This window comes from Panthera pardus, unplaced genomic scaffold, assembly GCF_024362965.1.
Source record: "Panthera pardus isolate Hobbes unplaced genomic scaffold, ASM2436296v1 HiC_scaffold_13, whole genome shotgun sequence".
NCBI classification, from domain to species: Eukaryota; Metazoa; Chordata; class Mammalia; order Carnivora; family Felidae; genus Panthera; species Panthera pardus.
Genome location: NW_026526688.1, coordinates 21,130,525 through 21,158,339, shown reverse-complemented (window position 1 = coordinate 21,158,339; position 27,815 = coordinate 21,130,525). Strand labels below are relative to the sequence as shown.

Here is a 27,815-nt window from a genome sequence, read left to right as displayed (position 1 = left end):
TTTCCCAAGTCATTCAGCATGACCATAATGAAGAGTATGAGGCAATATGGAAAAGTGCTTGACACAAGCTAAAAAGAGAAGAATACACATAAAATATCATGGACGAATCTCAAAATCATGTTGCTGTGTGGAAAAAAAAAAAAAGCCAGACACAAAAAGAATATGATGTATGTTTCTATCTATATGAAATTCTAGAATACACGAAACTCATCTACGTGATAAAAATCAGATCATTGTTTGCTTCTGGAGAAGAGGGGTATCATCTGCCAGAGAGGAGAATGAAGGCATTTTCTGGGAGGATAGTGAGCTTTAATACCTTGATAAAGCTGTAAGTTACATGAGTGTATGTGTTTGTCAATAAGCATTCCATTGTAGGTAAGTGATACCTTAATAAAAAAAAGTCAAGATATGAAATTGTCTACTCTCATATACACAAAGACACAGGAAATATGCAAGAGTAAAGTCTCCTAGTGGAATATGGGCTATGTTGCCCTCACTTCACAGTTTTAACTTTTTGCACACTATTCTTAAATAAAAAGAAATTTAAAAACCCTCAAATACCCATAAATATTTACCAATTACTTGTGAAAATGGAGAACATGTATTTTTTTCCCCATAGGGAGTAGGAAAGAATCTCTGAAAGAAATTTACTCTCTGGAAAATTTTTTTTTTTTTTTTACTATCTGGAGACAATAAGGAAACACAAGATTATAGTAAGTACATGATTGTGAAGTATCGAGGACTCAGTGGAAGGAGGGGAGCCTCATGGTTTTGTTCTGAGGGAAGTTGGGTTAACTTGGCAGCACAGGACACTGGTCAGGGTGACGACTGAGACAACAGGGAAGTTAGTCAATGGAGGGGAGGGTTGGAGGCAGTTAGATTCTGAAGGTCACTATCACAGACTCTACTTGGGTTTCGGTGCTCCTGAGTCTGAGTTGTCTTTTATATTCTGCAGTTCTTAGTTTGGGAAACTTGCCTTAATTTTCATAGAGAAGATAAAGAAACATTACCCAATTAGAGAGTGGATCCAACAGCCCCCCATATTTTGGAGAGAAATGGTGGATTCCTGGATGATGGTGGTGGTAGTAAGGCTCTCTTGAGGTGCCTGTGGTGGACCAGGTACCATGGCCAGTTGCTTCATACATATTACTATTTTACTCAAGCTCCGCGACAACCCAGAAAAATACGGATTAACTTCATACCCCCAGTGAGGAAACTGGACTCAAAGAAGCTAGGCAACTTCTAGTTAGGAATCCACGGACAAAAGGCTAGACTATGGCCTCCACTTTGCAAGCACTTGGACCGTGTCAGGAGGGGATCAATCACGTCTCACTGGCATTTGAGTCTGAAGACAAAAAAACAACCCATCCTGAGGGGTTTCTAGTAATATAGTCTAATTACAATTCCTTCCTACAGTGTGGTTGATACCCCCACAAAACAGCAAATGTGACTATTACACAGCTATAAAATGGAGACATGTTAGCTTAATAGTAACTATTTAATAGTAGTTAACATTGGGTGCAACGCACTCTACAGTGAGTTACTTCAGGTACTCCTCGTGACTATCCTTGAGCAGACAATTATTAGTGCATGTGATAGATAATGCAATTGGGACTCAAGACCTGTAATGTGACTTGCCCTAGGTCACCCAGCTACGAAAGGTCTGGACCTGGTTATTGTGACCACACAGTCTAACCATTCTATAGTACTGCCTCAAATTTTAAAATCGCATTTCGAACTTTGCTATGTAACCTGTTGTCTTTCATCTTAGTCCGTGCTACAGACAATCCCACTGGCAGCTTCTGGAGAATTCTTCCTGGACTGTTTCCATCAGAAGAACTACGTAATGCTTTCTCTTCTCTCCCCTCAAAGAACTGAGACCATTCCCAAAAGGCTTTACATAGTTATTTGAGAAGTTCTACCTCATTCAATGGGAGCACTGACACATTCCCAATTGTCCCTTCCATTGAAAACCGTTCCTAATGTCATCGCATTACCCTGACAAGAGTCCCCTACGGCCGTGTTAACCCAAGTCCCACCCAACTCCCACCTGGGTGACCGGACGCTATGGACAGGCCAACCACTGCATCCGGACGCGTGGACAGCAGTGGTGAAAGCACACCAGGGCATACTCTCCTTATCACAGACGGAAAGTTGAGAACGGGTACAAACTGTGACAGCTATTTCCTGTCAGGCTACGTACCCAATGGAGGTGCTGAGGACCTGGGTCCCACTTTAAATCATTTAATTGTGCTATCCACTAAAAGGTAAGAAGAGGATCCCCTATTCAAGCAGCATGAATGAGAACAGTGTTCCGCTGGCGTTTCGGCCCCATCTTGGAGAGGCCGAAACGTGAACCATCAGGGAGGCTCGTCTCCACCTCCACTGGGTCATAATGAACTCTGAAACACACACAAAAAGGCCTCTTTCCTGACCTGCTCACTCTATATCCATTACCTTATTTAAGGCACACACAAAAGCAAATTAAGTTGGTCATCTGGGTAATCAAAAGGGCAGCTGTCTAGTTAAGTAACAGGACAGAAAGCCTCAAATGCTAACGCCAGGAGGCCTGTTTCTCAGCTGTGGTTTCCTTGAACGGTTTGCCTAGAATTCTCAACTCTTTGGGGTCCTGAAGTTCCATCTGTTTTAAAATTACTTTTCTATAAAGAGTTCCTCATTTCCATCGCCTCAAATAAGGTCAGGAGAAAATGATGTCTCAGCTAGGTATTAAGAATCTGGAGGGGTAGTCAGCAGTTTGTGGTTGCCTCCCGTTGGGAGGTGAAAACAGAAAAGGAACACAGAGACAAGCCTTGGCCTCACATTCACTGCTATTTAATCTTTGCCCAGGGTTGGGGGGTGGCAGAGAAAAAAAAAAAATTAAGTCCAGCCAATTATATTGACAATGTTGAAATTCCGGTCTTGTCCAAAGACAGGTTTCTCCTGGAACTGGATGAACACAATTTTCGTCTCTGGCTGTTGCCTTTGCATTATTTATACACATACCTACTCACACTTTAGGAGGAGGCTGTGAACATACATAGGAAATCGCTAAGGGGAAGGAATTCAGCCTTTTAATGAATAACTCCAAACTGGGCTGAAGCTGAAGCAGGAAGCTGATTCTCTAGGGCTGAGGGGCCCATGGCAGACAGGGGCATCCCAAGACAGATGGTTCACTCCAACACAGTAGCTGAGGTAGGGAAGGCAAGATGGTCTCTGTTGCATGAACCCTGAAGACCCTTCCAGGAGAGTCAAGAACTAAAACTCAGCTCAGCCTACGAACAGCAGCACTGGATGGTGGGTGTTACAGACTTCAGGGGCACATGGCTCCTGGTAGAACTGGGTCCTTCACCATCAGCCCTGTTAAAATTATAACATTAGCACAGAGCGTGCTTTCTTCAGACAGGCTATCCGGGATGCACAGCATCCTTCTCTTTACATACTTCCTCCTCGCAAACTGCCCCAAGGAAAGCGTAATGTAATTACTATTATCAGAGAGGGAATTTTCTCACCACTTTTTAATATGGAAAGAGGTTCGGGAAAAAAAAAATGACAGAATTATTTAAGAGGAACCCACACAATTACAAAACTCGCTCTGTCCTTGTCTTCAGGAAGAGAAATGTTTTGGTCATCAAAAGCTCTGCTAGGCTTAGTCAGATCAGTGCCAGGAATTCTGTGAACTTGAGGTCAAGCTGCCAAGATTCAAAAGAAATGTTGATATTAAGTGTTTGCACAGATACCAGAGTGGGACAGCTAACAACTGCCAGCGTGCAACTCCAGCCATAATGCAGATGGGAGAACCGAATTTGCCAGTTGTCCCCTCATCCTGTCAAACTTACGGGGAAAAAAACAAAACAACACACACACACAAAGGAAAAAAAGCTCTTACCTAGCTCTCCTCGAAGGTTAACAAGTTCTTGGGATAGGGTTTTGTGTTGTTTCAGCGCTTCCTCCCGCTGTGGAAAACACACATCAAGTTACTCATGTTTTCAGGAGGGTCCTTTTCAGTAAAGGCACACATTTGTTATCACCAGGAAAATGAGACTCAGAATCGAGAAGCCAAGATATGAATCATTTAAGCTAAACAGTTTGTGTTGTGAAAAAAACACAGATGTCCCTTAGTTGTTAAGGAAATTCATGTTTCAAAAATCTTTATTTTTTCAGGTTCTCGTCAAACCATCATTGGAGACACTCACTGGCATGGTTCTTTTAAAAATATTTACTTTGAGCCATGCTTCATTGCTAATCCATAGAACCTTTCAGCAAATGCATACTTAAGACTTAATGCATTCTCCTCCAAGGGCAATAAAGCACTAATCAGTTTAAGATAAATATTTAATGTTCTAAACACACGCACTTATATGCACTTTGTCCTAGATTTGCAAATAAAAAAGTTTTGTTACAATGTCAGTCCTAAAAGGAAGAAGCCACAGTGAAAAAGAATCCTTAAAAAAAAAAAAAGACAAAATTAAACTAATTTTACCCAGCCCCACATTGTTTTCTAAGGATTATTATATTTGGGATCAGCTATAAACTGTAAGGAGATGTTAAGAGAAATGAAATCAAAGAATATCACCAACTGTTTCCGTATCAAAAAAGCTATTATTAATTCCGTAAAAAAAGAACAATTTCAATTTCCAAGTTACCAGCAACTCAAAGCAATCACACACACACACACACACACACACACACACACACACACACACACACACACACACACATAGCGATAGACACAGTTTCTTAAAAGGTTGATTCCCTACCACCAGGGCATAACTAAGGAAAAGGCAGAATTCAGAGCTCTCTGAAAATGCCCTCACTAGGATCACCCGAGACGGAGCTCCTGCCGCATCTTGATCACAGTATTGCAGAGATCATGAGACCCAGTCTTTTGCAGGCAAGAGTTGCTCGTCATTCCAAGCATTCCCCCCTAATTCCAGACAAGCTCTGCCTCAGTCCCTGACATTCTTCCAGAAACGCACTATAAGCAAATACTAATTACCCTTGTTGCTGCACAGGGAGGATAGAGACACATTTTGCTGCTGGAGCAGCCCATTTTCCAGCTTCTGTCTGCACCTGTCCCCACCCCACCCCACCCCCCCCGCCCCGCACCGTCCAAGAAGTGCACAGGTGGCCACGCCACCCACCAGCCGGGTCTGCCTACATTCAAAGCTCTACCGGGAGGAGCATGATTGGTCCTCGGTTAGCCTTACTTCACATCCTGCAGGTTACCGTATGCCTCTCTCCTCTCAGAAGCTGATTGCTGCAGCTTCTGCCTTTGGCACAAACAGCCCGCGATTACTTAAAGCCACAGCCCTTCATTTATGAAAAACGAGAGCCAGACATTAGACTGATCGATGGCCACTTACTTAAATATCAGCTGGTACAGTGCAAAGAAAAACTGACCTTCTCTGCCTGGATAATGGAGTTATTTTTAGATTTGTGAACCTTTTTAGTTCCCTCTCTAATTGAGGTCGTTAGATGATCACACTTACTAATAGAAAAGAGAAACGTGTTCTCCAAAACCTGTATACTAAAGGAGCCTGTGAACGAGGCAAAGAACAATCCAAGTGTGTGTTTTGTGACTTACAATTCATAATGACATAGTAAGACGAATGGTGTTTGCTGCAAAATTTAATCTGAATGCGTAGAACACGGTCTAACAGTGTTTAAAGTTAAAGTGTGCAGTGCTGATTGGAGAGTGGGAGATCAGGTATCTTCTATAACTTGTACTTTTTACTTTGTTGTGGTCTCTCACTAAAGAGCTAAGGAAGTTAACAACAGCATGCTAACACTGTCACATGGGTAGTTAACAGTGTCTGGAATTTAAGAAACACTTTCTCCTTGAGTACACTTTGCCATTAATGGTATTCTCAATGCTTGATTTTTTAAAGTGCAGTATTAAATTGTTCTGAAATTACAAATCCGTGAGTCCAGGGGCACCTGGGTGGCTCAGCCGGTTAAGCATCCGACTTTGGCTCAGGTCACGATCTCGAAGTTCGTGGGTTCGAGCCCTGCATCAGGCTCTGTGCTGACAGCTCAGAGTCTGGAGCCTGCTTCAGATTTTGTCTCCTTCTCTCTGCCCCTCCCCTGCTCATGCTCATGCTCTCAACAATAAATAAATATATATTTTTTTAATTAAAAAAAAATAACAACAACAAAACAAATCCGTGAGTTCAGGTTTTAAAAAATGAACAAGTAATGAGTATTCTAATGTAGAAATTAAAGTCTCAGGAAAAATCAACCTGGATAAAATTGAAAGAAAAGCGAATGGAAATAGATGTAATACATGCCTTTCTTAATCTCATAAATTTAGGCCTTAATTTTGTTTGCTTAGTGATCTATTTCAAGTCAATACCAGCAAGTTTTGTCATGCAATTGTCAAAAACACCAGAAGACAGCTTTACTAGATACCCACAAGCAATTAAAAATCGCTTAACTGAAAAATTAGGTTGATATGTAATTTCCATAAGTCATTTTATGAAAACGTTTACCCCCTGGCATGAACACCTACCGCATGATCTCTCGGCTTATTAAAGAGGTTTTGGGGACAAGGGATTTCAGTTCATGTGAACATTTCCCCCAACTCTACTGCATCCCACCTTCCAGTCCCAGAAGCCACTGACAGCTTCCAATCTCTGTCAGTCTGAGTCAACAGTGACAGGAAAGCCGTGAGGTCATCTTTGTCTCTCTTTTGTCTAAATGGGTTGTTCCAAAGTCAGTCCATTCTTCCTCATGAGCCTTGACTCTATCACAGTTTGTCTACTAGTGCAACCTCCACTCCAGTCCTGATCTCCAGAAATTCATTCCTATTCTAGTGAAAGCATCCCTCCACAGGACCTTGCAGGGGGCTGCTTGATTACTGTCCCATGGTCTTTGTATACACAGATGTCCTTATCTCCCAAAACTATTCCATTTAGTCCATGAAAAATAAAATTCACCCTAGGTCCAAGAATCTCCATCATCCAGCTCCTGTTTAGGCTCCCAATTCCTGTTCTGTACAAATCACACTTGCTACCCATGTCCTACCTCCACAAGAACAAATTGACCTGACCCATTACATAACCCTGAAGGGAATGTTCAATGTCAATCATAGTTACCATCTCCTTTTCCCCAAAACCTGGAGATGACATTTATCTTTCTGAATTGATTGGCAAATTATTACTCTGCCAATTAACAAAGCACCATTTCAGACGCTGGGGAAAAGTATCCAAGAAATTTCAGACATGGTTCTTGCCTTCAAGATTGGGACCTGGATAGAACTAAAATGGCCGGGCCCAACTCTCTTCAGTTACCATTCAAGGCAGATGACCTCATCTGAGGGGAAGCGGCAGAAGATAAAGGAAAAACTAAGGGCTTTATATGTGATCCTATATGACATGCAAATCGCAGTGCCCACACCATTGTGTCAGTTTCTGCCTGACTCTCTCTGGGAGCTTGCCCTTTAAGAGATCTATCCTTTACTTGTAGATGATGAAAATGCATTTTGTCACTCAGCTGCTGATTGCTTGTTTCTTTTTATTCAACGGCTCCTCTATCAGTGCTTCTGTCTTAGATGATAAACTCTTTATAGTCAAGATAACAAGTTTATTTAATTCTCTTTTTATTTTAACATGCAGAATTCTACACAATGTGGGGGAAAAAAAAGCAGGAGGTAGGAATCTGGATGGAAATCTGCTTTTCTACGCACTTATTAATATATGAAGTGCTCCAAGGGAAAAAAAATGGATTCACTATAATTTAATTAGGGGTCCCTGAAACACAGGCACTTAGTCTCTGGCTGCCATCCCATCAGTGGGCCTGAATTTGCTAGCTATTGAAGAGCACCACCAGCACAGGGGATTTTGTAGAAAAGAGCCATGTCAGATCGCTCAGACGGGTACCCTCTCCCACCTCCTCCCCACCACTCACACAATGAATCATGTCCACTTTTTTTTTTGCCCTGAGACTTTTTTACTTATAGTAGCCTGCTAGTGTCATTCAAAATTCACCTTGTTTGAGTGCTACTTTAGGCTGGATTTCACTTTGGCTGTCTGCACAGAACACTGCTCAACCATCCAAGGATAGACCTGGAATTGGAATAAACTGAAACCATCAACAATGTGTCCTCTGGGAAACAGAAAGTGTGATATTAGTTTCCAGATTCATGAGGCACTTATTAGAACTTCCATGTAATGAATTATTTCTGCCACTAGAATGGGAAAATTATAGTTATTAAACAGGCTTGCAACCAAAGGGTAAGTGATAGTTCTAGGATTCCCTATAATCAATCATTTTTATCCATACTCTAATGCTCTAAAGCCACTTGGGAAAAACTCAGCAATAAGATATATATGTATATACAGATCAGTCTATACCTACAATCTACATCTGCTTATCCACATCTCAATCCATCAATCACTTGTATAGTGGGTGGGAGAGAACCAAAGGGTTAAGAGGGAAATTGTTCTGAAGAATTACTTAACTTTTCCCCTGTTTATGCCTGTCCTAACTGTTTTATAATAGTGTCCTGCACACATTAGGCAATCAGTAAATATTTGCTGATTGATTATAAAGAGCAAAGAACTTTTGCATCAAGACTTTATATGTTCATCTTACATTTGGGATTCCATCCTGTCTATTCATCCATTTGTTTGTTCAGGTATACACTGTACATCTGTTATATAAAGTCTGGCCATAAGTACTAGGGTCATTTCCCAAGAAGGAACTAGACACAGACCCTACTTTCAGTGAGCTTCTGGTCTTAAAAAGCCTAAACGAGTGCAAATAATTATTTGTAATACAAGGTAAAGAGTGACAGAGAAATAGAAGTGTGCCTAGAATCCAGAAGGTACAGAGAACATAGAGCCAGAAGGATCAGGAAGTAAAAGAGGGAGTTTTTGACCCGAATTATAAAAAATCCAGTGGAGTCACAATTACATTGGCATTAAAACCTAAATTAGGTGCAATATGAAATTCACATACAGTAAAAGTATCCCTGAAACTCATTAAGAGTTTGTCCTGTTATAGACTGACCAAACATTTGTCAGTTTATCCAAATAAGTGAGGTTTTTCTTCTAATGTTCGATCTACTCCTCCTCCAACTGAGCATGTGATAAAGAGTTTGGTTTGTGTTTACGAGCAAGGCTGTATGGGGAAAAATTACCTTGAAACAGCAGGATCACATGGACCGTGGGAGGTTCATGCCCATGTGAGTGATTTAGGAACCAAAGGAAGAGCAGACTCCATAACTCATCTCACATCCACTTTTGGGCCTCTCCTCATGGAGGGGCATGAAAGGCAGGACTGCCTGATCTATTTAATTTGCATTTTCTACTTGTTGTTTGTATAGTGAATCCATGTAAATTAAATGTAGATAGTGGTATGATGCTGCTATAAGATGTGAACATGTAGATATTAGAAATAAGGGCAGTGGCCCAGTAATAAATAGCATGTGAACAAAGAATAGGAAAGTTGAGACATTCATAGATGATTTTAAGTTCCTAACGTCCTAGACCTAGGTTCAAGTCCGGGTCTTCCTCTAAAATTAGCTGTCTGCTGATAGATGAGTTACTTTGTAGCTCCATGCCTCAGTTTCCTTACTAGTAAATTCCAATTTGTGTTTTTGGACAAGATGTGATAAGTTACGAATGTCTAGAACTTAGTAAATATTCAAGGAATGTTATATCCCTCTTGCTTTTTCTCTACCTCACTAATTATACAGCTAGAGCCGATAGGCAGTGAGGTGAGGCTAAAAAGAGCAGCTCATGCCAAATTATAGAATCTTATATTCCAAGTTATACCCCAGAGTTTTCCAGAGGACGTATAATGTGAGCCATGTATATTATTTTAATTTCCTAAAACTGAAGATTAAACTTTAATATATTTTAAGTCAGTATACCCAACATATTATCATGTTGGCATATAGTCAACAGAAAAATTATTCACACGATATCTTACATGTTTTTCATACTGTCTTCAAAATTCATGTGTAGTTTAATGCTTAACCACATATCTTAAGTTAGTCTTACTGCACTTCAAGTGTCCAAAAGCTTCATAAAGACAGTAGCTACCATACAGGACAGGTAAGCTGTAGACAAAGGTTTTAGTCAGTAGAGTGGAATGCTTTGGAAAGATGAATCTGTCGGCAGTGCTTGGGATAAACGAGTGAAGGGAGCGCAGGCCTAAAATCTAGTTAAGAAGTAGTTATCACAATCTAATGGACAGTTCTCTAGAGTCTGAACAAGGTTGGCAACAGTAGGAATGGAAAAGAGGGGATGGTGGAGGGGGGCAACACTGTAGGATGAGGGCTCACAGGACTTAATGACTCATTCCATGTGAGAGAGAAAGGAATTGAACATGGGGCCGGTTAGGCTAGCTGCAGTAAAACAAATTTATTGGTTTATCGCAAAAGAGACTGTTTCCTGCATTTGATCTTACGTGGTCTCCAATTTTACCTACTTGATAATATAAGCCAGCTTTCCAATTCCCTCCTTACATATTAAAGAGCAACAGAAGTACCATATACCCCTACAATTTTTAAAACTAGGTATATGTGTCTATCTTGCTCTCAAAAAGATGTATTTGGACAAAGCTGTAAAATGTTCAAATATTGATCCCAACTGTCTATTAGCTTGGTTACTTGCAAAGACAGAGACCAAGTCTCATTCACCTCTGTCTCCCCTGCCCCAGACAGGCAACCATATCACAGTAGCCTCTGTAGAAAATGAACACAGGTTTGTTGCACAAACTGAACTACAGAGCAGAGCTGAACTACAAGCAAACTGAACAGTTTTCTTCTTGAGATGTTATGGATGTGCATCTTTTAAGACGGTGATTAAAAAAATTATCTAAACAGCTCAAGTATAATTTCATCCCAGTGTTTCCGCTCAGATAATCGCAGTTTTTGGTGGTATACCAGTAGCATACATTCATAGAAGTTTGGCTTCTCAATGCATTTTAACTCGTCCCTGAACGAACACCCTTGTAGAATGTCAGAGAAGACTAAGTAAGCAAAGAAAATCTGTTTCGCATCTGTTGTACCACAATCCATTTTAGGAATGGATGGAAATTCTGCAAAGTCCCCAGACCCATACTGGGAGTTACCTTGGAAGTGTTCCTTGACCCATAAATATAACCAATCTCATTTTTCAAAGCATTCAACTAAAGGTGATATGAAGAGCTACATTCAGTTAGACAAAAAATTGAGTGAAAAAATGTTAAGGCTAATATTGGTTAGACGTGTATACAAGTACAACAAGCAATTATCTTTTGCCATTGTCAGTGTGAGTGATTTTGAAAGAGAAAAGAAAGTCGTAGAAGTGTTTCCATCCCAAATTTCTAGAGAGAGAGACTGAGGTATCAAGCGAGTTGACAAAAGCATAATCGGATGAATTATATCCGGTCTCATCATTCATTAACTGAAAAGTGTTCACAAGGCAAGAGCATGAACGCCGCCCCCTCCCCCATGCCTCACCTCAGGGACAAAGACTGTTTAGAGGGTACACATCCTTACCTCAGAGAGTAGGTGCTGAATCACAACTGTCAATGCCTCAAACTTGGTATTACCACAGGAAAGAAGCTGCTTGAGCTGCAGGATAAATCCACTTTGGTTTTCACATGTTGTTTTATAATGAGCCAACTCAAGTGTTTTTTCAGAAGATAGCACATCTGGAGACGTCTGTGTCTGGATACACAAACTTCTGGGATTCTTCTGCCTGCCCTTTTCAACTGTAAAAGAAATGAGTATACATAGGAAGATATGTGATTTTTAGTTTTATAATCACTACCATCTGGGTTCAAAAACAACAAAATAAGCCACAGAAATGCACTTAAGTTCTATTTACATAAGGAAAGCATATGGCTCAGAACAGAAATTAATCACATATCTAGATGTTTGGAATGCACAAACACAGACCATGTCTCTAGCCCTGACTTAAAAGATTTACATGGGGCAGAGAACTATTTGTTCATGTACGTGAAACAAATAGATTTAGCAATCCAGACACATGAAAATCGCGTGCAAAATAATGTAGATATCACAGGTTCTAATTTTTTTAGGTAAATTGGCACAGTATCCTGTGACAAGTTCCCTGAGTCTATATTCTGATCACATATGCTCAAAGAAAAACACAAGGGATTGGACTTTCAACACCTCTCCCTCCTCCTCCACATTTTCTACAAATCTCGCATCCTTTCCTGCTGATGGCCTGGTCATTACAAAGATTTATACTGCAGATGAGTCATTTCCTCATCTCTAATAAATCATTACACATATTGAACACCTACTCACATTTTGTCCCTTAAGTTCACTGCTAAAAGTACTATACTCTCGACTATACTCTGTTTTCTATCAAACACAAGCTTTATTGTTTTTCCCCTCTCCAAGTAGTAATAACGGCCTACGCATTTTTTTTTTTTTAAAGCTCATGCTAATACTCCAAATCCAACTAAGATGCTGTGCTAAGTGATTATTCACTTTCTGTGCCACGGGTGTCCTGGGAATTACTCTATTTTAAATGAAAAACTGCTCAGTTTTGGAACCGTTCCAAATATCTCCATCACTTTAAATCTCCAACAGAACTGGAAGAACACACAACAAGCTGCTTAGCTTCTTGAAATAAGTAGGCCAAGTAATCAAAGCAAAACTAAATCTGAAAAAAAGATACAAGAAACAAACAAAAAAAGCTTCCCTGTTCTCAGAGGTATTCCTGATGGCGTTCACATTCTGTGGTAACAAACCTAAGGGAATTTTATAGATGGGAATTATTTCTTCTAATTTTTCAGGGGGAGGGAAACTAAAGTAATTTCTTGGGGAAAAAAATAAACAAACTTGACTATTCATGCTCCAAGAACCAATTTACAAAATACACTCAAAATATTCCTTAAATTAAAAAAAAAAAAAAAAAAAAGGCGAAAAGAGGTTCTCATTTTCTTTGATGCTTTCTATGGCTAAATGACTCATATTTGTATTAATACTTGATAATTCACTGTTCTAAAATGACTAAAATATCTTTTGTGTTTTAAAAACACTTAAAGGGTCAAGTATTTGCCCATAGTCTTTCTTAGTGCTAAGTAGCTGTTAATGATTACTAACTGCCACTTCCAAAGCAGAGGAAGAAAGCAACCAAGTTCCTTGTCATAATATTCAAGTCCCATAGGGAGAGCTTTTAAGAGTCATATTTTAATGAAAAATAATCTAAATATTTTACAGTTTGTCCAAGTGTCTGAAGTTAGCATTCCTTTATTTTTCGTCATTTCCTAAAATGTTCTTAGGAGTTCTACTCTTCACATAAAATAATAATTACATAGTGTTTTACTGCTCAGGCAGTGTTCTCACTTTCCTTCTTTCTTCCCCTTAGTAACTCTCCATAGGGAAGGCGAGGTTCCAGGGTGGGAAGGGCCTTGTCCAGGCTCAGAGGGCTTCTATGGGACAGATCCAAAGTCAGAACCTAGGCCCCCGACACCCAGTGTCTACTGTTCCCACCCACCCTGGAAAGTAGAGATGGGGAAGAGACGTAATATCTAATTAAAAATAATCATTTATGCAATAATCATAATAAAATATCACTTAAATATATCAAGCCCCTTATTTGGTAATTCTTCATTTCAGTAAACCTACATGTAGGTAAACATCTGCATTTTATATAGTTTCCTATAATTTTATATGAACAGAACAGCAAAAAAACATCTTTTAACTCTTTGACCAATTAGAATTCAGTGCAACATATGCAGATATAAATTCATTCTCCTGACACTGCTGTATGTCCTACTAATATTTATGTAATTCATTTGATTATTGATATACTACATTCAGTTTATCATTTCTTGAATCCCTTAACCATGTTTGATTCTTTTTCTAGAATTTCTATGCTGATCAATTTTATTACTTAACACAATATCAGAGTTTTAAAACTGTTAGGCTATAATTATTTGCAAAATTTGAGATGTAAGTATTTAACATTTTTGAAGAAAACATCCTTTAAAATTCTTGCCTACTGAGACTTTCCGATGAGTTTTACTGGTCAGGTTCTAGTAAGTTATTTCATAAGGAGATAAATTTAAATTAATTTATTAAGCACTGTTTTTCCCTCTTCGGGTTCAGAATACATGTACTCTTTTTGTAGCACCAAATTTTATATTTTCCTTCAAATTATCTCTTATATCAAAGTCAGGCAATATCTAGTAATATGTCTGGCTTCGTAAACTTTTTTTTTTCGGTATTATCAATATTTTAAAATTTTACTGTAGTTAAAATATTTGCTAGCAATATTGTTTGGATAAATTACTTGATATTAATCTTTTTTTCTTACTAAATGGTTAATTCCATTTCTAACATTATTTTAAAAAGGGGGAGAGGGGTGCCCTGGGAGGCTAAGTCAGTTAAGCATTGGACTCTTGGTTTCGGCTCAGGTCATGATCTCATGGTTCATGAGTTCGAGCCCCGCATCGGGCTCTGCACTGTTAGTTTGGGATTCTTTCCCTCCCTCCCTCCCTCTCTCTCTCCTCATCCCTTGCTTTAACCCTCTCTCTCTCTGAAAATAAATAAACTTTAAACAAATAAAAAAAATTAAAAAAAAAAGAGGGAGATAGCCTTCTTTCTTTCTTGCTTTAACTGTTTCTCAATGTCCATAGATTTTAAAATAATACATCTCTATCATATTAAGAATCTGTCAATACTGTTTTTTGAAGTGTTTAAAAAACATAAGTTGGGTTTGCTGACTCTATATTAAGCCTCTGAAACCATTATGATTTTTACTAGATTCTATTTAATTTGATAAATTTTGGTTAAAGGCTTTTCTTAAGCCACAGTGGCTTCAAATTCCTAAGACATTCTTTTCTCTTTTTCAATTAAAATACTTTTTACCATCTGAAATGTAGTTCCTCCTCATTTTTTTGAAGCATAACTGACATTTAACATAATATTAGTTTCAGATGTGCAGCATGATGATTCACTATTTGTATATACCGGGAAATGATCACCATAATAGTCTAGTTAACATCTGTTCCCATACATAGCTACAAAATTTTTTTTCTTGTAATTAGACCTTTATAGATCCCTCTTAACAGTTTCAAATATGCAATACAGTATATCTACTCTAGTCCCATACTGTACATTACATCCCCATGACCTTTTTATAACTCAAAGTTCGTACCTTCTGACCTCTTTCACCCATTGCACACCCACCCCCAAAACAAACTCTTATTTTTTTCAGATATGGCAGCTATATGTAAGCTATAAGGTACACCCTGGAAAACATTCACTGCCCAAGCCTGACTACACGCCAGTCAGGCATATCTCTTGGCACTTAGCTGCTTTTCATTTATGCTTTGCCTGGTCACTGGTTCACCTGTGGCTGCAGTGTTAAGGTGTTAACAAGGCAAGTAGGGGAGGGACAGCACCTGTGCTTCGGTAAAACCCAGCTGTCCACATGACAGCTGCTTTTTCTCTCAGGCTTTCTTTTTCTTTACTTTTCTTAATTTTTTTAATGTTTATCTATTTTTGAGAGAGAGACAGAGGACAAGCAGGGGAGGGGCAGACAGAGAGGGAGACACAGAATCCTAAACGGAATCCAGGTTCTGAGCTGTCAGCACAGAGCAGGACATAGGGCTTGAACTCAGAGAGTGCAAGATCATTACCTGAGCCGAGTCGGACGCCCAACCAACTGAGCCACCCAGGCACCCCAACAGTGTCTCCCTTTTCAGTAAAGGGGATAGAAACCAGAAAGACACAAAGTGTTCTAGTATGTTTTTTATGTTTTTGAACCATGGGGTAAACATAACACCTATTCAAAATTAAAAAGTAATTATTTTCTAAACATGACTAAAGTGAATTCTGAACACTTAAATCATTAACACTTAGCGATCAAAAAAACATAATTAATCCACATTTCTTCCTTGAGGAATATAGACAGGAATTTAATAATACAGGTTTCATTGTATGTGACAACTCAAAATAGATTTGCATTAAAGGAGGAAGAAGAACGTTGACATGTTAATTCTTCTAAGAGTACATATCTTCAAATTTAACATAAGAGCAAATAAGCAACTACAATGCCCTGCACCTAGAAGTGGAAAATCAAGTTGTGACCTCAATCTTCTGCTCCATATACTGTGCTCCCGAAGGGCAAAATCGTGCCACGTGGTAGCTGATGACCTAATTTGAGCATCTTTCCCCCTCCTCACTCCTGGCCCAGTTTGAGATCAGAGATGACACAAAAAAAGGAAAAAAAAAAAGTGATGCTCAAAGCCCTAATACTCATAAATAAGGTCCTTCAATATACTAAAACAGAGTTTCCCTTAAACCTTACAGGAGTCATGATTTATAGGAAATTAAAATATGAACCAAATTTGCCTTTGTGTCCCCTTTATTAACATGTTACCATTTTGATAATGTAGCTGTATTTAAACACATAAATTCATTATGCCTATTAATAAGACGTGATTTCAAAGAATCAACTTAATCAGAAACCTTAAAATTACATGTTACCTTCTATACAGATTCAGAAGTCTGTCAACAAGATAATTACCAATATTGTGTCTGATCCAACCTTCCTGGGACTCACTCTGATGAAATTGAAACCTCCATTGGGGAAAACAGAAGTCATGAATCAAAGACATGTGCTCACTTGAAAACCAACTGGATAACACTGTTTGGTGTATTTGTTCATTATTCTCCAAACCGTCCATTTAATAAAATTTCAAACTAGCCTAATCAACTTATTTATCATCTTCTTGAAGAAAGTGGTTAGGTAAAGAGGAATAGGCCCTCTTTCCAGGCTCTAGTCACTCAGGCATATAGACCCCCACGTCAAGACAAAACAAAGTTTTTGAGAAAAACTTAACCATTAAGACATGGATGAACCCACTACATGCCAAAGACACGTGCATCTTAAGGCCAAACAAGCCATTTACTGAATGTGCTGGCTCTCCAAATATTAAAATCCAGTAAGAGACAAGACCTACTGGAAGAGTTCGCCTTGGCAAATGCAAAACTATATACACTGTGTTTAATAAATAACGTTGCCTAATTTTTTGTGTACCTATTGACCTAGTCATTCACTCACCAAATATTTATCAAAATCTACCACGATGACTTTGCCGTGTGGCGGGAGCATCAGTCCTGCTGTCTGGCGGGGGAGACGGGAGGCACAGAGGAAGGTAGTGTTGCACACAGATGCACGAAGATGCCTGGAATCTCAGCTAAATCCTGTCTCTCTAGCATTCATTTCTTCCTGTTCAGCTCTTATAGTATCCACCTGTCTGCATTGTAAACTAATGTCTGTGAGGTAATAAAAGATAGGTAATGAACTAATGTGCTAGTGAGGGCCCCCTCAATCTCCACCAGCAGCCTGGACAGACAACCGATTCCCTTCTTTCTGCCTTAATCTGACCCAGCACACCAAACCCTTAAAAGTGACACTTATCTCTACATGGAGGCCTTTAGTCTGTTTCCTCAGCATTGGATGATGGGTCCTTACCCTGGGATATCTCATGGAAACAAAGCATTAAATGAGAACTATTGGGAAATACGTGTTCTCATAAGAGGGAGTATCCAGTTCTAAATGATCACTCCCATGACTACTCTTCATTAAGTGCCAATTGGATGTGCTTCTAACAAACTGGTCCCTGCAAAGGTCCCGTAAGGAACTTCTATTAATCAAAGGGAGAGACGCCATCCACAATGACAGAATAATTTGATAATTAGATAACAGAGTTATGTGGAGTGTGTGGGAAGAGTCCAGGTGGAGAAACACCTAGATCTGGAGCAGTCAGGGCAGGGTTCAGGAGGCAGAGTTTGCATGGGCATTTGCACATCTGGCAGACAGATAAGCAGAAAAGGCCAGCAGAGGCGCAGGGGTATGGGTGGCCCCAGATATTCCTGAAGTTCAAGTACAAAGAGGTGGCTGAAGCAGAAACAGGGTGACAGCATCCACGCCACACAAGGTTTGACCATATAGGTGGCTGAGGACGACATTGAGTGGGGGTCTGGGGGCACTATGAAAGATAGTAGAGGTACACAGGGGGGTCAGGACGAAGGCCCAGGAAGAGAACCCATGGGCCAGGGGCAGTGAGAACAGGCAGAAAAGGATGCGTGTGTTTATAAGGCAGAACGGCCGGGGGGACTTAGTGGACCAGGTGGATCAAGGGGAGCCCAGGAAGAGCCACAAGCTTGCAGCTAGGAAGTAACACAAGAGGAGTCGATTTGTGCCTGGGAAGGAGAGTAAGGGCAGAGCGAGGGGAGGAGTCTGGTGTGGGACACAGTGAAGAAGGCGGAAAGACATTCTCTGACGCTCTGCTCTTCATTCTCCAGAAAGGGTCGATTCTAAACTCACCTGCTTTGTAACACTTTCCAAATTCAATTGTCCACCATGTCATTTTCCCAAGGAGCCATCAGCTCTGTATCTGCTCCTGTTCTGAATGCTGCCCTCAACACGAGTGTACTAACCCACCCTTCCTGGTTGTACCCAGTGAACAGTAAAGCCATGGTAATCTGTATAATCTTACAAGAGATTTTTTTTTAATTGTCATCCATGTCATCAATTATTACCTTAAACTTACTATAACCTTTTTGTGTTCCTTTTGTTATTTATTTTTACTAAAAGAATGAATAGTTATCACAGTTTCGAAACTACATGCAATTTTTTCTATTCTAGGTAGCTATGGCATTTATTTACATGGAACATTTCGAGCTCAGCAAAGCAGTGTTTAGACTTTTAAAATTACCCAAGCTGACTCTCTTTGAGGTGGAGGGTAAGACTTTAAGGCACCTAAGCATTAAAAATTTACATTACTATATCATCAGAATTTGTCACAATGGCTTGTATTACAAATAAAAGGGTTTCACTTTTATAACTTTTAAAGTAGGTTATAGAATGGAATGTATATTCCTATGAAAAACTCCTATTTCAGATTAATTATGCTTACACAATTTTTCCTAAGGAAAAAAAAAAAAACCCAAAAACAAACAAACAAAAAAATAATCCAAACTTGACCTTAACTATTTCCCATGTAGCTGGCAGGAAATAAGCAGATTTCTCATGTTCTTAAAATGGACTACAAAGAAAAAAATTCATTACATCAGAAATACTTTTTTTTTTTTTTAAGTTTATTTATTTTTGAGAGAGAGAAAAAGAGAACATGAGCTGGGGAGGGGCAGAGAAGGGTGGGGGAGAGAGAGAAACCCTAGCAGGCTAGGCTATCAGTGCAGAGCCCAACATGGTGCTTGGCTTGATCTCGGAAACTGTGAGACCATTCCCTGAGCCAAAATCAAAAGTCAGAAGCTTAACCGACTGAGCCACCCAGGTGCCCCTTTTTAGAAATACTTTTAAGAAGATATTACCTCCCTCAGTTTGTTGGTTCTTTAAATAATCTAGAAGTTCAGCTGAAAATGTTAAGTTTATGAACTGCAGGACTGAAAGAGCATACTATAAACATGGAACACAGCAAAACATTTCTAAGTGATACGATTTTAGTCCTGTAACATTAACAATTCTGAAGATACTGAATGAAAATATATTTATTGTAATCATCTAACAGTTTCATCAAAAACACGAATTTTAGTAGAGGAAACAACTCAATTTTTATTTCAACTTAAGTAGGGAACAAGGGTCTTTTGCTCTACTTTTGTTCGCACTGTGTATGAGCAAATTGGATAGGCCTTTTCACAGAGCACCAGGAAAGGGATAAAATATACATCCACCAAGTCCCTACCAGCGTGCCCTAGCAAAGCTGTGGCTCTAAGACCGCCATAGCTAGATGAGCTCAGTATCGATCTATGACAGAATGTTTTTAGCATAATACCATTCACAACATCAGTTCTCAGGAAATGCTCATCAGTGTGGTAGGAAGCCAGCAAAACCTTCAAGACTCCTTTCAAGGAAACCAAAGAGAAGAATGTGTATTCATGGTACAGTAACAAAGGGATGGTGACAGGTTACATCTCTCATGTTATTCTTGAACTTGGTCCCTGTGAGATCTGTATTCTACAAATGACTGAATCTTTTAACTTTTTACACGTAAGTTCTAACGCACCTGTTTTTTAATAGAAGCTTTTTAAAATGGTGCCATCAACTTCTGTATTTTGTAGTCTGAGAGAGAATCACGAGAGAAATTCAAGTTTATTTAGCATCAACTTGGCAATACCTACCACAAATGTACTGATAACAATATTAAACTTTTGTTGACACATTTAAAAAATTATTTTTAATTTTTACCTATTTTTTTTTGAGAGAGAGAGAGAGAGAGAGAGGGGTGGGTGGGGGAAGCGATAGAGGGAGACACAGAATCTGCAGCAAACTTCAGGCTCTGAGCTGTCAGCACAGAGCCCAATGCGGGCCCCAACTTATGAACCGCGAGATCATGATCTGAGCCCAAGTCAGATGCTCAACAGACTGAGCCACCCAGGCACCACCCCCCATTAAAAAAAAAAATTGTTTAATCTTTATTTTTTTGAGTGAGAGAACACATTTAAAATATATAAAAGCCATATGTCAAGTTGAGACATTCTTCCTCCACATATTCTTTTATAACTGAAAATTACTTCATTTAAGATAGAAATCAAATATTAATCTGTGTCCAAAGTGACTTCAAAGTGTTTAACTGAAATAATTACAAAATAGGTAATCATTACCCAAAGCCATTCGTATCATAAGAGAGAAAAAAAAATAACAAGATGTTGCGAGAATAGACTTGTTAAATAACCCACTCCCCTTGGGGTGCTTGGGTGGCTCTGTCGATTAAGCGTCCGACTTCGTCTCAGGTCATGATCTCACAGTCCATGAGTTCGAGCCCCGCATTGGGCTCTGTACTCACAGTTCAGAGCCTGGAGCCTGCTTCGGATTCTGTGTCCCTGCCTCTCTCTGCTCCTGCCCCACTCATGCTCATTCACTCTCTCTCTCTCTCAAAAATGAACATTATAAAAAAAAATTATAGGGGAGCCTGGGTGGCTCAGTCGGTTGAGCGGCTGACTTCAGCTCAGGTCATGATCTCACGGCTGGTGAGTTCGAGCCCCGCGTCTGGCTCTATGCTGACAGCTCGGAGCCTGGAGCCTGTTTCAGATTCTGTGCCTCCCTCTCTCTCTACCTGTAACCCACTCGCATTCTGTCTCTGTCTCTCTCAAAAATAAACATTAAAAAAAATTTTTTTTAATTCTAAAAAAGATCCACTCCCCTTATTTATAAGCAGCCAGCATCAGCTTTTGAGAATTAACAGTTTGACCTTCTCTGGGTCAGATACTATAAAAAGGCTGCAACCCCCCTTACCCCTGCAGGCTCTAGAGCCTGGGGAAGTCAGGCACTCAATTTCCCAGCCTCCCTTGCAGGTAGCCAGCCATGTGAATGACACTTAGCCAATGAGATGGAAGCCTGAGTGATTTGTCACCACCGCTTCATTATTTTATTTTTCCTTCCTGGAGCAGTGATCATGAGTGCAAGAGGCAAGAGGCATGTTCCAGAAGCTAAGAAAATAGCAAAGGTGTTGATCCTGACAGAGCTGAGCTACTGAACGTCAGAACAGCTTTTTAGGTGAGACAAGTAAGTTGCTTCATAGTCAAAGCTGTCTTTACTGCAGCTAAAAGCAGGTCTTCTCGACACTCTCAAAAACGAATACCAAACATAACTTTTGTTCTAATTAGATGTTTTCATATTCTGCCTCTCGCTCTTACTCTCTAGTCAAAATGGTTCTCTTTACTGTGGTTTTAAGTAAATGAAATATTTTGTCCTATTAATAATACTTCCACCTGCCCTCAATATCTATGCATACATTTCTCCCCTTGGCTATAATAATTGCTTTTGATATCACTGGCTCAGCAAAAATAATTCTAAGCGCAGTGAATTGCTTTCACTTCAATCAAAAGGAATACTAACCCTCTGAGGTTCAAAATCGGACTTTTCATAATAATGAATACAGCTATCAGCTTCAAAGAAAAACTGAATTCTAATAAAACTGGTGGTAAGGAATATTTCTACTAAGAAAATTCTTTTCCCTCTACTGACTCATTATAAAATTAGAACTAACATGCAGAGGAAAAATTCTGAAGTAGAGCTATTTTGGCAAGAGAGACTACTGCCAGACTGTCAGTGAAATCACTTCCAGACTTAGAGGAAAAGCATTTCCCTGACGCCGAGCTCTTCATCCATGCTAGACATCCTGCAACGTCACTTAGAACTCTGACAAACACACACTTCCATTTCTTGCCCCTATTCGCAGAGAACATGACATCCTGACTCTGGTAACATGCTCCCTCAATGCGTGCCACACAATCACAACATTCCGGAGTGCACAGTGTCCTTCTGTAAAGATCCAGTGAAAGGGCCTGGTTTACCTGGGTCCCGCTGATCACTGCCCCTCTTGCTGGCACCTCTCTATCCACATTCTACGCTCAGACACATTAAAATGTTTTTGTTTCCTTGAAGGAACCACCCTCTCCCTCCACTCCAGGCTTTCACATGCTGTTTTCTCTGCCTGGAAAACTTTCTGTTTCTGGGCTAACTCCAGATACCCTGAGATCCCAGATTAATTGGCACTTCTTCTGGAAGCCCTCAAGGCTGCTTTACCCACTAGGAGCTGCCTGGGCACTTAGTCCATGCCTGACCAGGATTACTTGATATTCTGTTTAATAATAGGCTGTGCAAAGGCAGGAGCATGTGTGACTGCTTCCTGGTTATATTTTCAGCATCTAGTATTGAACCTGCCACATAGTATGTGTCTAGTAAATACTCATGAAGTGAATGAATCAGTCTTGCAACGTGAAAGACAGTTGGCAAAGAGGAGAAAGGGGGGGTCCTGGCTGGCAAAGCATGCGACCCTGGTCTCAGGGTATTGAGTTCAAGCCCCAGTATGGGTGTAGAGTGTACTTTAAACATTTTTTTTTAAGTCTTTTATTTAAGTCATCTCTCCGTCCAACATGGGGTTCAAACTCACAACTCCAACATCAGGAGTCACATGTAGAGCTAACCTTAAAAAAAAAGTTTGATTGCTTATGGAAACAGGGGGAAGTCTGGTAGCAAAGACCAACTATGAAATCCTTCAAATAGACCAAACATACGAAACTGTCAATATTTGGTTGTTTTTTACTTCTAAGAAGAGCAATTTCAAATGCTTCCACATATGAGAAAGACAACTAGAGTAGCGGCAGAGGATAAAAACATATAGAGATTTCAGAGAACAAGGTCTTAGATTCTTACAACCAATTAGTTGCGGATACATGAGGAAGAACAATGATTTCAAATGTAACTGGTGTTACATGACAGGTTAAAGGAAAAACGTGCGTCATGAAGATAAATAAATCACCAGTATTAACTGAGTTTGGGTGATAAAGAGATCATTAGATTTGATAAGGTGAATTTTCAGGTGAAATACATCCAGGGTTTTTTAATCTATAGCCAGAAAATTCATAGCTTTTGAGGTTAAAGATATCTCAGAAATCCTCTCATCTGATTCCTTTATTTTGTAACTCTTGTATGATTAAGTGATCAAGGTCATTCCCTTGGTTACCAGCAGAACCAAGGCTACACCCCCCCAGGCTCTTGGAATCCAGGTCAGCTCCAGTGCCATTTTGGCAAAGAACGCCAACACCACTTACTTCATTAAGAATATAAACACAAGGTACTGCTTACAGCCCTTTTGGGTAAGAATAAATGCCGGACGTCAATATCCATTTCACTCAAAGATCTCTTGGCCCTTAAAGTTATGTAACATGGGATCAGCTGACAAAAGATTCTCACTGGGGGTCAGGAGAATTCTATTCTTTACATAATTTTAAAATGCTTCCCATACACAAAACTCTTTTTTTCATCACTGCTATTCAACAGATCTAACAGAATTATAGCACAAGTCACAGCCAGGAAAACCTGTAAGTCAAGTGTTCTGAACAGAGGTCCTAGGTTTTCCTCACATTTCCACTACTGTGTGCCCTTGAGCAAGACAATACACTTCTCTGGGCCTCTGACTTCTGGTGTAAAAGAAGGTAGGCTAGACCACCTCTAAGTGCACGCACCCTCTAAAAATTTCACTTTAGCCAAATGAATGTTTGAAAGTAGTTTTACAGAAATTCAGATAATAAAAGGTACCTAAAATAGCAACTGTTAGTCAAACTCTGAAAATAAAAGCCTTCGGTCTTTTGCTTAAGCTGCCTTGGAAGTCTATCTGCTTCACAGCAGTACAATAAACAACCTAAAACGTTCGCTTACAGAAGACTGGTTAAGTAGATCATGGCTTCCATGACTATTAAAAAGCAGAGGTAGATAAACATGTGTCAACATGAAAATCTAAGATACGTTAACTTTAAAAAGCAAGCTATATTAGAGAGAGAGACAGTACGTGTGTGTATGCTTCCATTTCTATATGACAAGAGTCTATAAAAATCTATATAGGCTCACACAGGATTAGCGAGTTACTGGAAGGCTATACAAGCACCCATGAGTAGAGGGAGTCCTGACAAGACAGAGGCAAACTTGGAATTGTGTAACTTCTGTACAGTTTGATTTTCTCTTTACCTTGGAGCAAAGATTATTTTCTTTAAAAGTTTATAGCTAGTTGGAGCTATTTTAGATCATACAAATTATCTGCAAGTACAAGGCACTCTTCCATTTCTCACCTTTTTTATTTCTTTTTTTTAAAGGTTGAAAAATTCACATTGTCATTTCAGCTGGGAGAGAGAGCAACACTATTTGCCTCCCAACATTGCATTTACCTTCAGCAGCCAGCTCAGATGGAGGGAAAGGTCGGCAGACTTAAGTGAGAGGTCAAGGGGAGTTATGAAACATGAGGAGAAGGTGCCGGACAAAATGAGAGACACCCTCAGGGAAGGGAGATGCCCCTGGGAAACTAAAAACAGTCAGCTGAAAAAAAACATCACTAGGGACGGAGATGAAAAACAAGACACATCGGGGCTGACATGAATATCAAACAAGAAAAAACAATCTGTGTATATACTCAATCCATCCTATTACAGGTAACACTAACCAGCCAGAATCAAATACAATACACCTGTTTTTATAGCATAACTTCAATATAATTCACCATAGTTGCCATTACCATCTAGAACAAGAGGTAGCAATGGGAGGCAATTAATCGAATCCCCTAAAAGCGAGCATGCAGGTTTACACATGCCTAAGGTATCCACTGCATTTATCTCCATTTTAGGCACAGAGAGTAAAAAGCAGATACAAGCATAAATATCAAAGGCGGTTTCTTTGATTGCAAACATTTTCCCTGTGAAGCTAGGAAAACTCAGTTTGTTTTGTGGCTCCCTTACTACCTTCTCCACAACTACTAGGATGTTTTATTTTCAGCAATATTTCAAATTTAGACATCTTTTAACATATTAAATTAACCTATCATAATCTCGGTGAGAAAATACATCCCGAAAAACTACAGAAAACCGTCTCATTTCATCTCCTTTTTTAAGAATAAGAAAAATCACAATTTACCTATCTGCTCTTTCCAAAATCACCTGAAGTACAACAAAATTTAACAGGTGCTGATTTTCACAGGTTTGGTTAGTGTCAGAAAAGAGCTAGGGGAGTTTCAAGGCAACAATTCTGCTTTCGATAAACAAAACAAAAACACATCTGCTTATACTCAGTAGAAGTATCATATGCTCATGTGTTGAAACGTTAAGAGCCAAATGCTTATTTTTACAAAGTAAGCCTCGCGCTCTCATTAGAGCTTTCTTTCTGCAATTACTGTATCTCCTTAGAAAATTTCTGATAAGCAGCTGCAAGTTAATCAAGATGTCCCCCATGCAACGCTAAACAGAGATGTATGCAAGACAAACCTGTGTGGAAAATAACAGTGCTTTTCCTAAACCCTGAAGGAAGTCGAAGATTTCGAAGCAACCCTTTGGCAGTCAGTCGTACGTGAATGGTGGATAAGGAGAATTTGGGAGACAACAACATGTCTTCAGAGCAGGTGAAAAGATTTCGCAGAAGAAACAGCTTCCAGGCACGGTCACATACTGTCTTTTTAAACTCGGTACTCTTCAAAGCCAAGAAATAACAGCGGGAGAAAACATGCCTACATAGCAAATGTCATTCCACTGCACATACACAAAAGAAAAAAAAAAACAACAAAAAAACCCCGAGCTCTCCAAGGGTTCCTGGCTTCTGTTTTCACTTCCAGATGTTGTCCAAACAATACTCTCCCTCTGAATAAAATCTCCTCTTAGTGGATCCAGCAGCAAGCAGCCTCTCAATTACATCACACTGTACATGCTTAAGGGCTTGTTATGGTTTTCATCAGGGATGGTAAAGGGGAGGAGAAAGTGGGTGGTCTTAGGAGCTTTATATAACAACCAATAATGTCACGGATTCTCTAACTACTTGAGAGATTGGTGAGGGAAATTAACTACTTTGAGTACCTAATGTTTATTTGGGAATAAGGAGAAAATTAAGATTTCGTTACACTCTTCTATATTGATTAAAATTTTTAAATTACATTTACACTAATAACAGTGGACATTTTTTTTCAAGTATTTTGTATGTCAATCTGTTTATAAACCCAATACCTTGGGTACACTTTTTTAAAATGGCTTCAAGTAGTAAGTGTTCCCAGTTACAATTAATAAAACTTCCATTAATGACAGATTGATAAAAGGTTAAACCTTAATAGTCATGTTCTGGGGACCTCACTAATAACCAACAAAAATGTTGTTCTAGAGGCATAAAATCAATTGGGCCACATTCTGATGATGGCATTCACTGATTTACAAGTTTCATTTATGGAAAATCAAGTGGCATCTCAGAGTAATGTTTGGGACTGTGCACAAATTAGGATCTGTTTTACTGGGATCTGTTCAATGTTTATTTTGGTAGTTTATAAAAGTACACTAAAATATGATGACAAAAACTAAAAGTACATGAACGTATGGTTGTAAGAAAAGTACACAGGCATCATGCTCACTTAAAGGTAATGCCATTAATAACCAGGAATAACCCAACATTTAACACTTTTTAATTAAATAAAGAAAACAATGTAAAAAAATGATCTACACTTGTTTCCAAGATATCCTAAGAAAACAAGACTTAGTAATAGAAATAAATGTGGAAATTGTTAGCTCTAAATAGCCCTATTAAGTGCTATCAAAATATGCAGGGAACAGCTACTGTTTTAGAAAACCTACAGAGAATTTAGGGTATGAAGAGGGAAGGACACTGACAGGAAAAAAAAAAAAACCAAAAACTGAGTAATTCCCTCTCCCTCTTTCCTCTTTCCTGGAGCCTGCCATCTGAGAGGCTGTCAATACAAACTCAATTACCTGTCAAGGGTTAGCTGTGGGAAAGATACAACTTGTTAACAAGCACAGGATGGGTCCTGAAAACACATTGTACCCATGGCAAGGGAAGCACAAATAACCAAGGAATTAATAAAGAAAAGCTACACTGAGATGTTGCCTTTTGGCTTTACCACAGTTCATTACTGAACAATCACCCTCTTGCCAGATTCTATACATTAATATTCCATAACCGCATCCCCCCCACCTCCTCCCAAGAAACCTGTAACAACTAAAATATTAATCAGTATTAAAATCATGAATAGAATAAAATTAAATATTGGCATGACAAACAGATCTGGTAGCACCCCATTATGGATGTCATGCAGTTTTTTTATTCAGAGTTTTTCTCGCTTGTTAAGTAACAGTAAACTCTAAGTTACCCTGGTTTAAAGGGAAATCTTTTAGCCTAGACGATCCACAAGAAGAAATTAGCAACATGCTACCAATTCATCGTATTCATTAACATTTTTCTTTGCACTAAGCTATCCTGCATAGTCAAGTTCGCTAATGATCTTTTTAAAAATCAGAACAAGGAACTCCAAGAATAAAAAGCAGAAGTGCTAGT

At 39.3% G+C, this 27,815-nt stretch overlaps 1 protein-coding gene and 1 long non-coding RNA gene across 13 annotated transcripts in view; one reads left to right on the top strand and one right to left on the bottom strand.

The window, feature by feature from the left end:
* Positions 1–27,815, bottom strand: part of MTUS1 (microtubule associated scaffold protein 1) — a 171,490-nt gene that overhangs the window by 25,850 nt on the left and 117,825 nt on the right. For 8 of the 10 annotated variants that reach the window (XM_053900908.1, XM_019466721.2, XM_019466720.2 and 5 more), the window contains 2 exons: positions 11,489–11,703; positions 3,887–3,953 (listed from right to left, as the gene is read on the bottom strand). In XM_053900908.1, coding sequence (XP_053756883.1) covers positions 3,887–3,953; positions 11,489–11,703 — 282 coding nt within the window. Of the gene's footprint in view, positions 1–3,886; positions 3,954–4,996; positions 5,105–11,488; positions 11,704–25,753; positions 25,875–27,815 lie in introns of those variants that run through there. The other 2 variants (XM_019466727.2, XM_019466728.2) reach the window with 2 other exon arrangements.
* On the top strand, positions 17,081–26,147 carry LOC109277202 (uncharacterized). 3 transcript variants are annotated; one of them, XR_002085032.2, is made up of 5 exons: positions 17,083–17,184; positions 18,630–18,726; positions 21,392–21,497; positions 24,596–24,697; positions 25,793–26,147. It is a non-coding gene; the product is annotated as an uncharacterized LOC109277202 (long non-coding RNA). The 3 variants fall into 3 exon arrangements; XR_002085030.2 differs by lacking the exon at positions 18,630–18,726 and having other exon boundaries at positions 17,081–17,919; XR_002085029.2 differs by lacking the exon at positions 17,083–17,184 and having other exon boundaries at positions 18,046–18,726.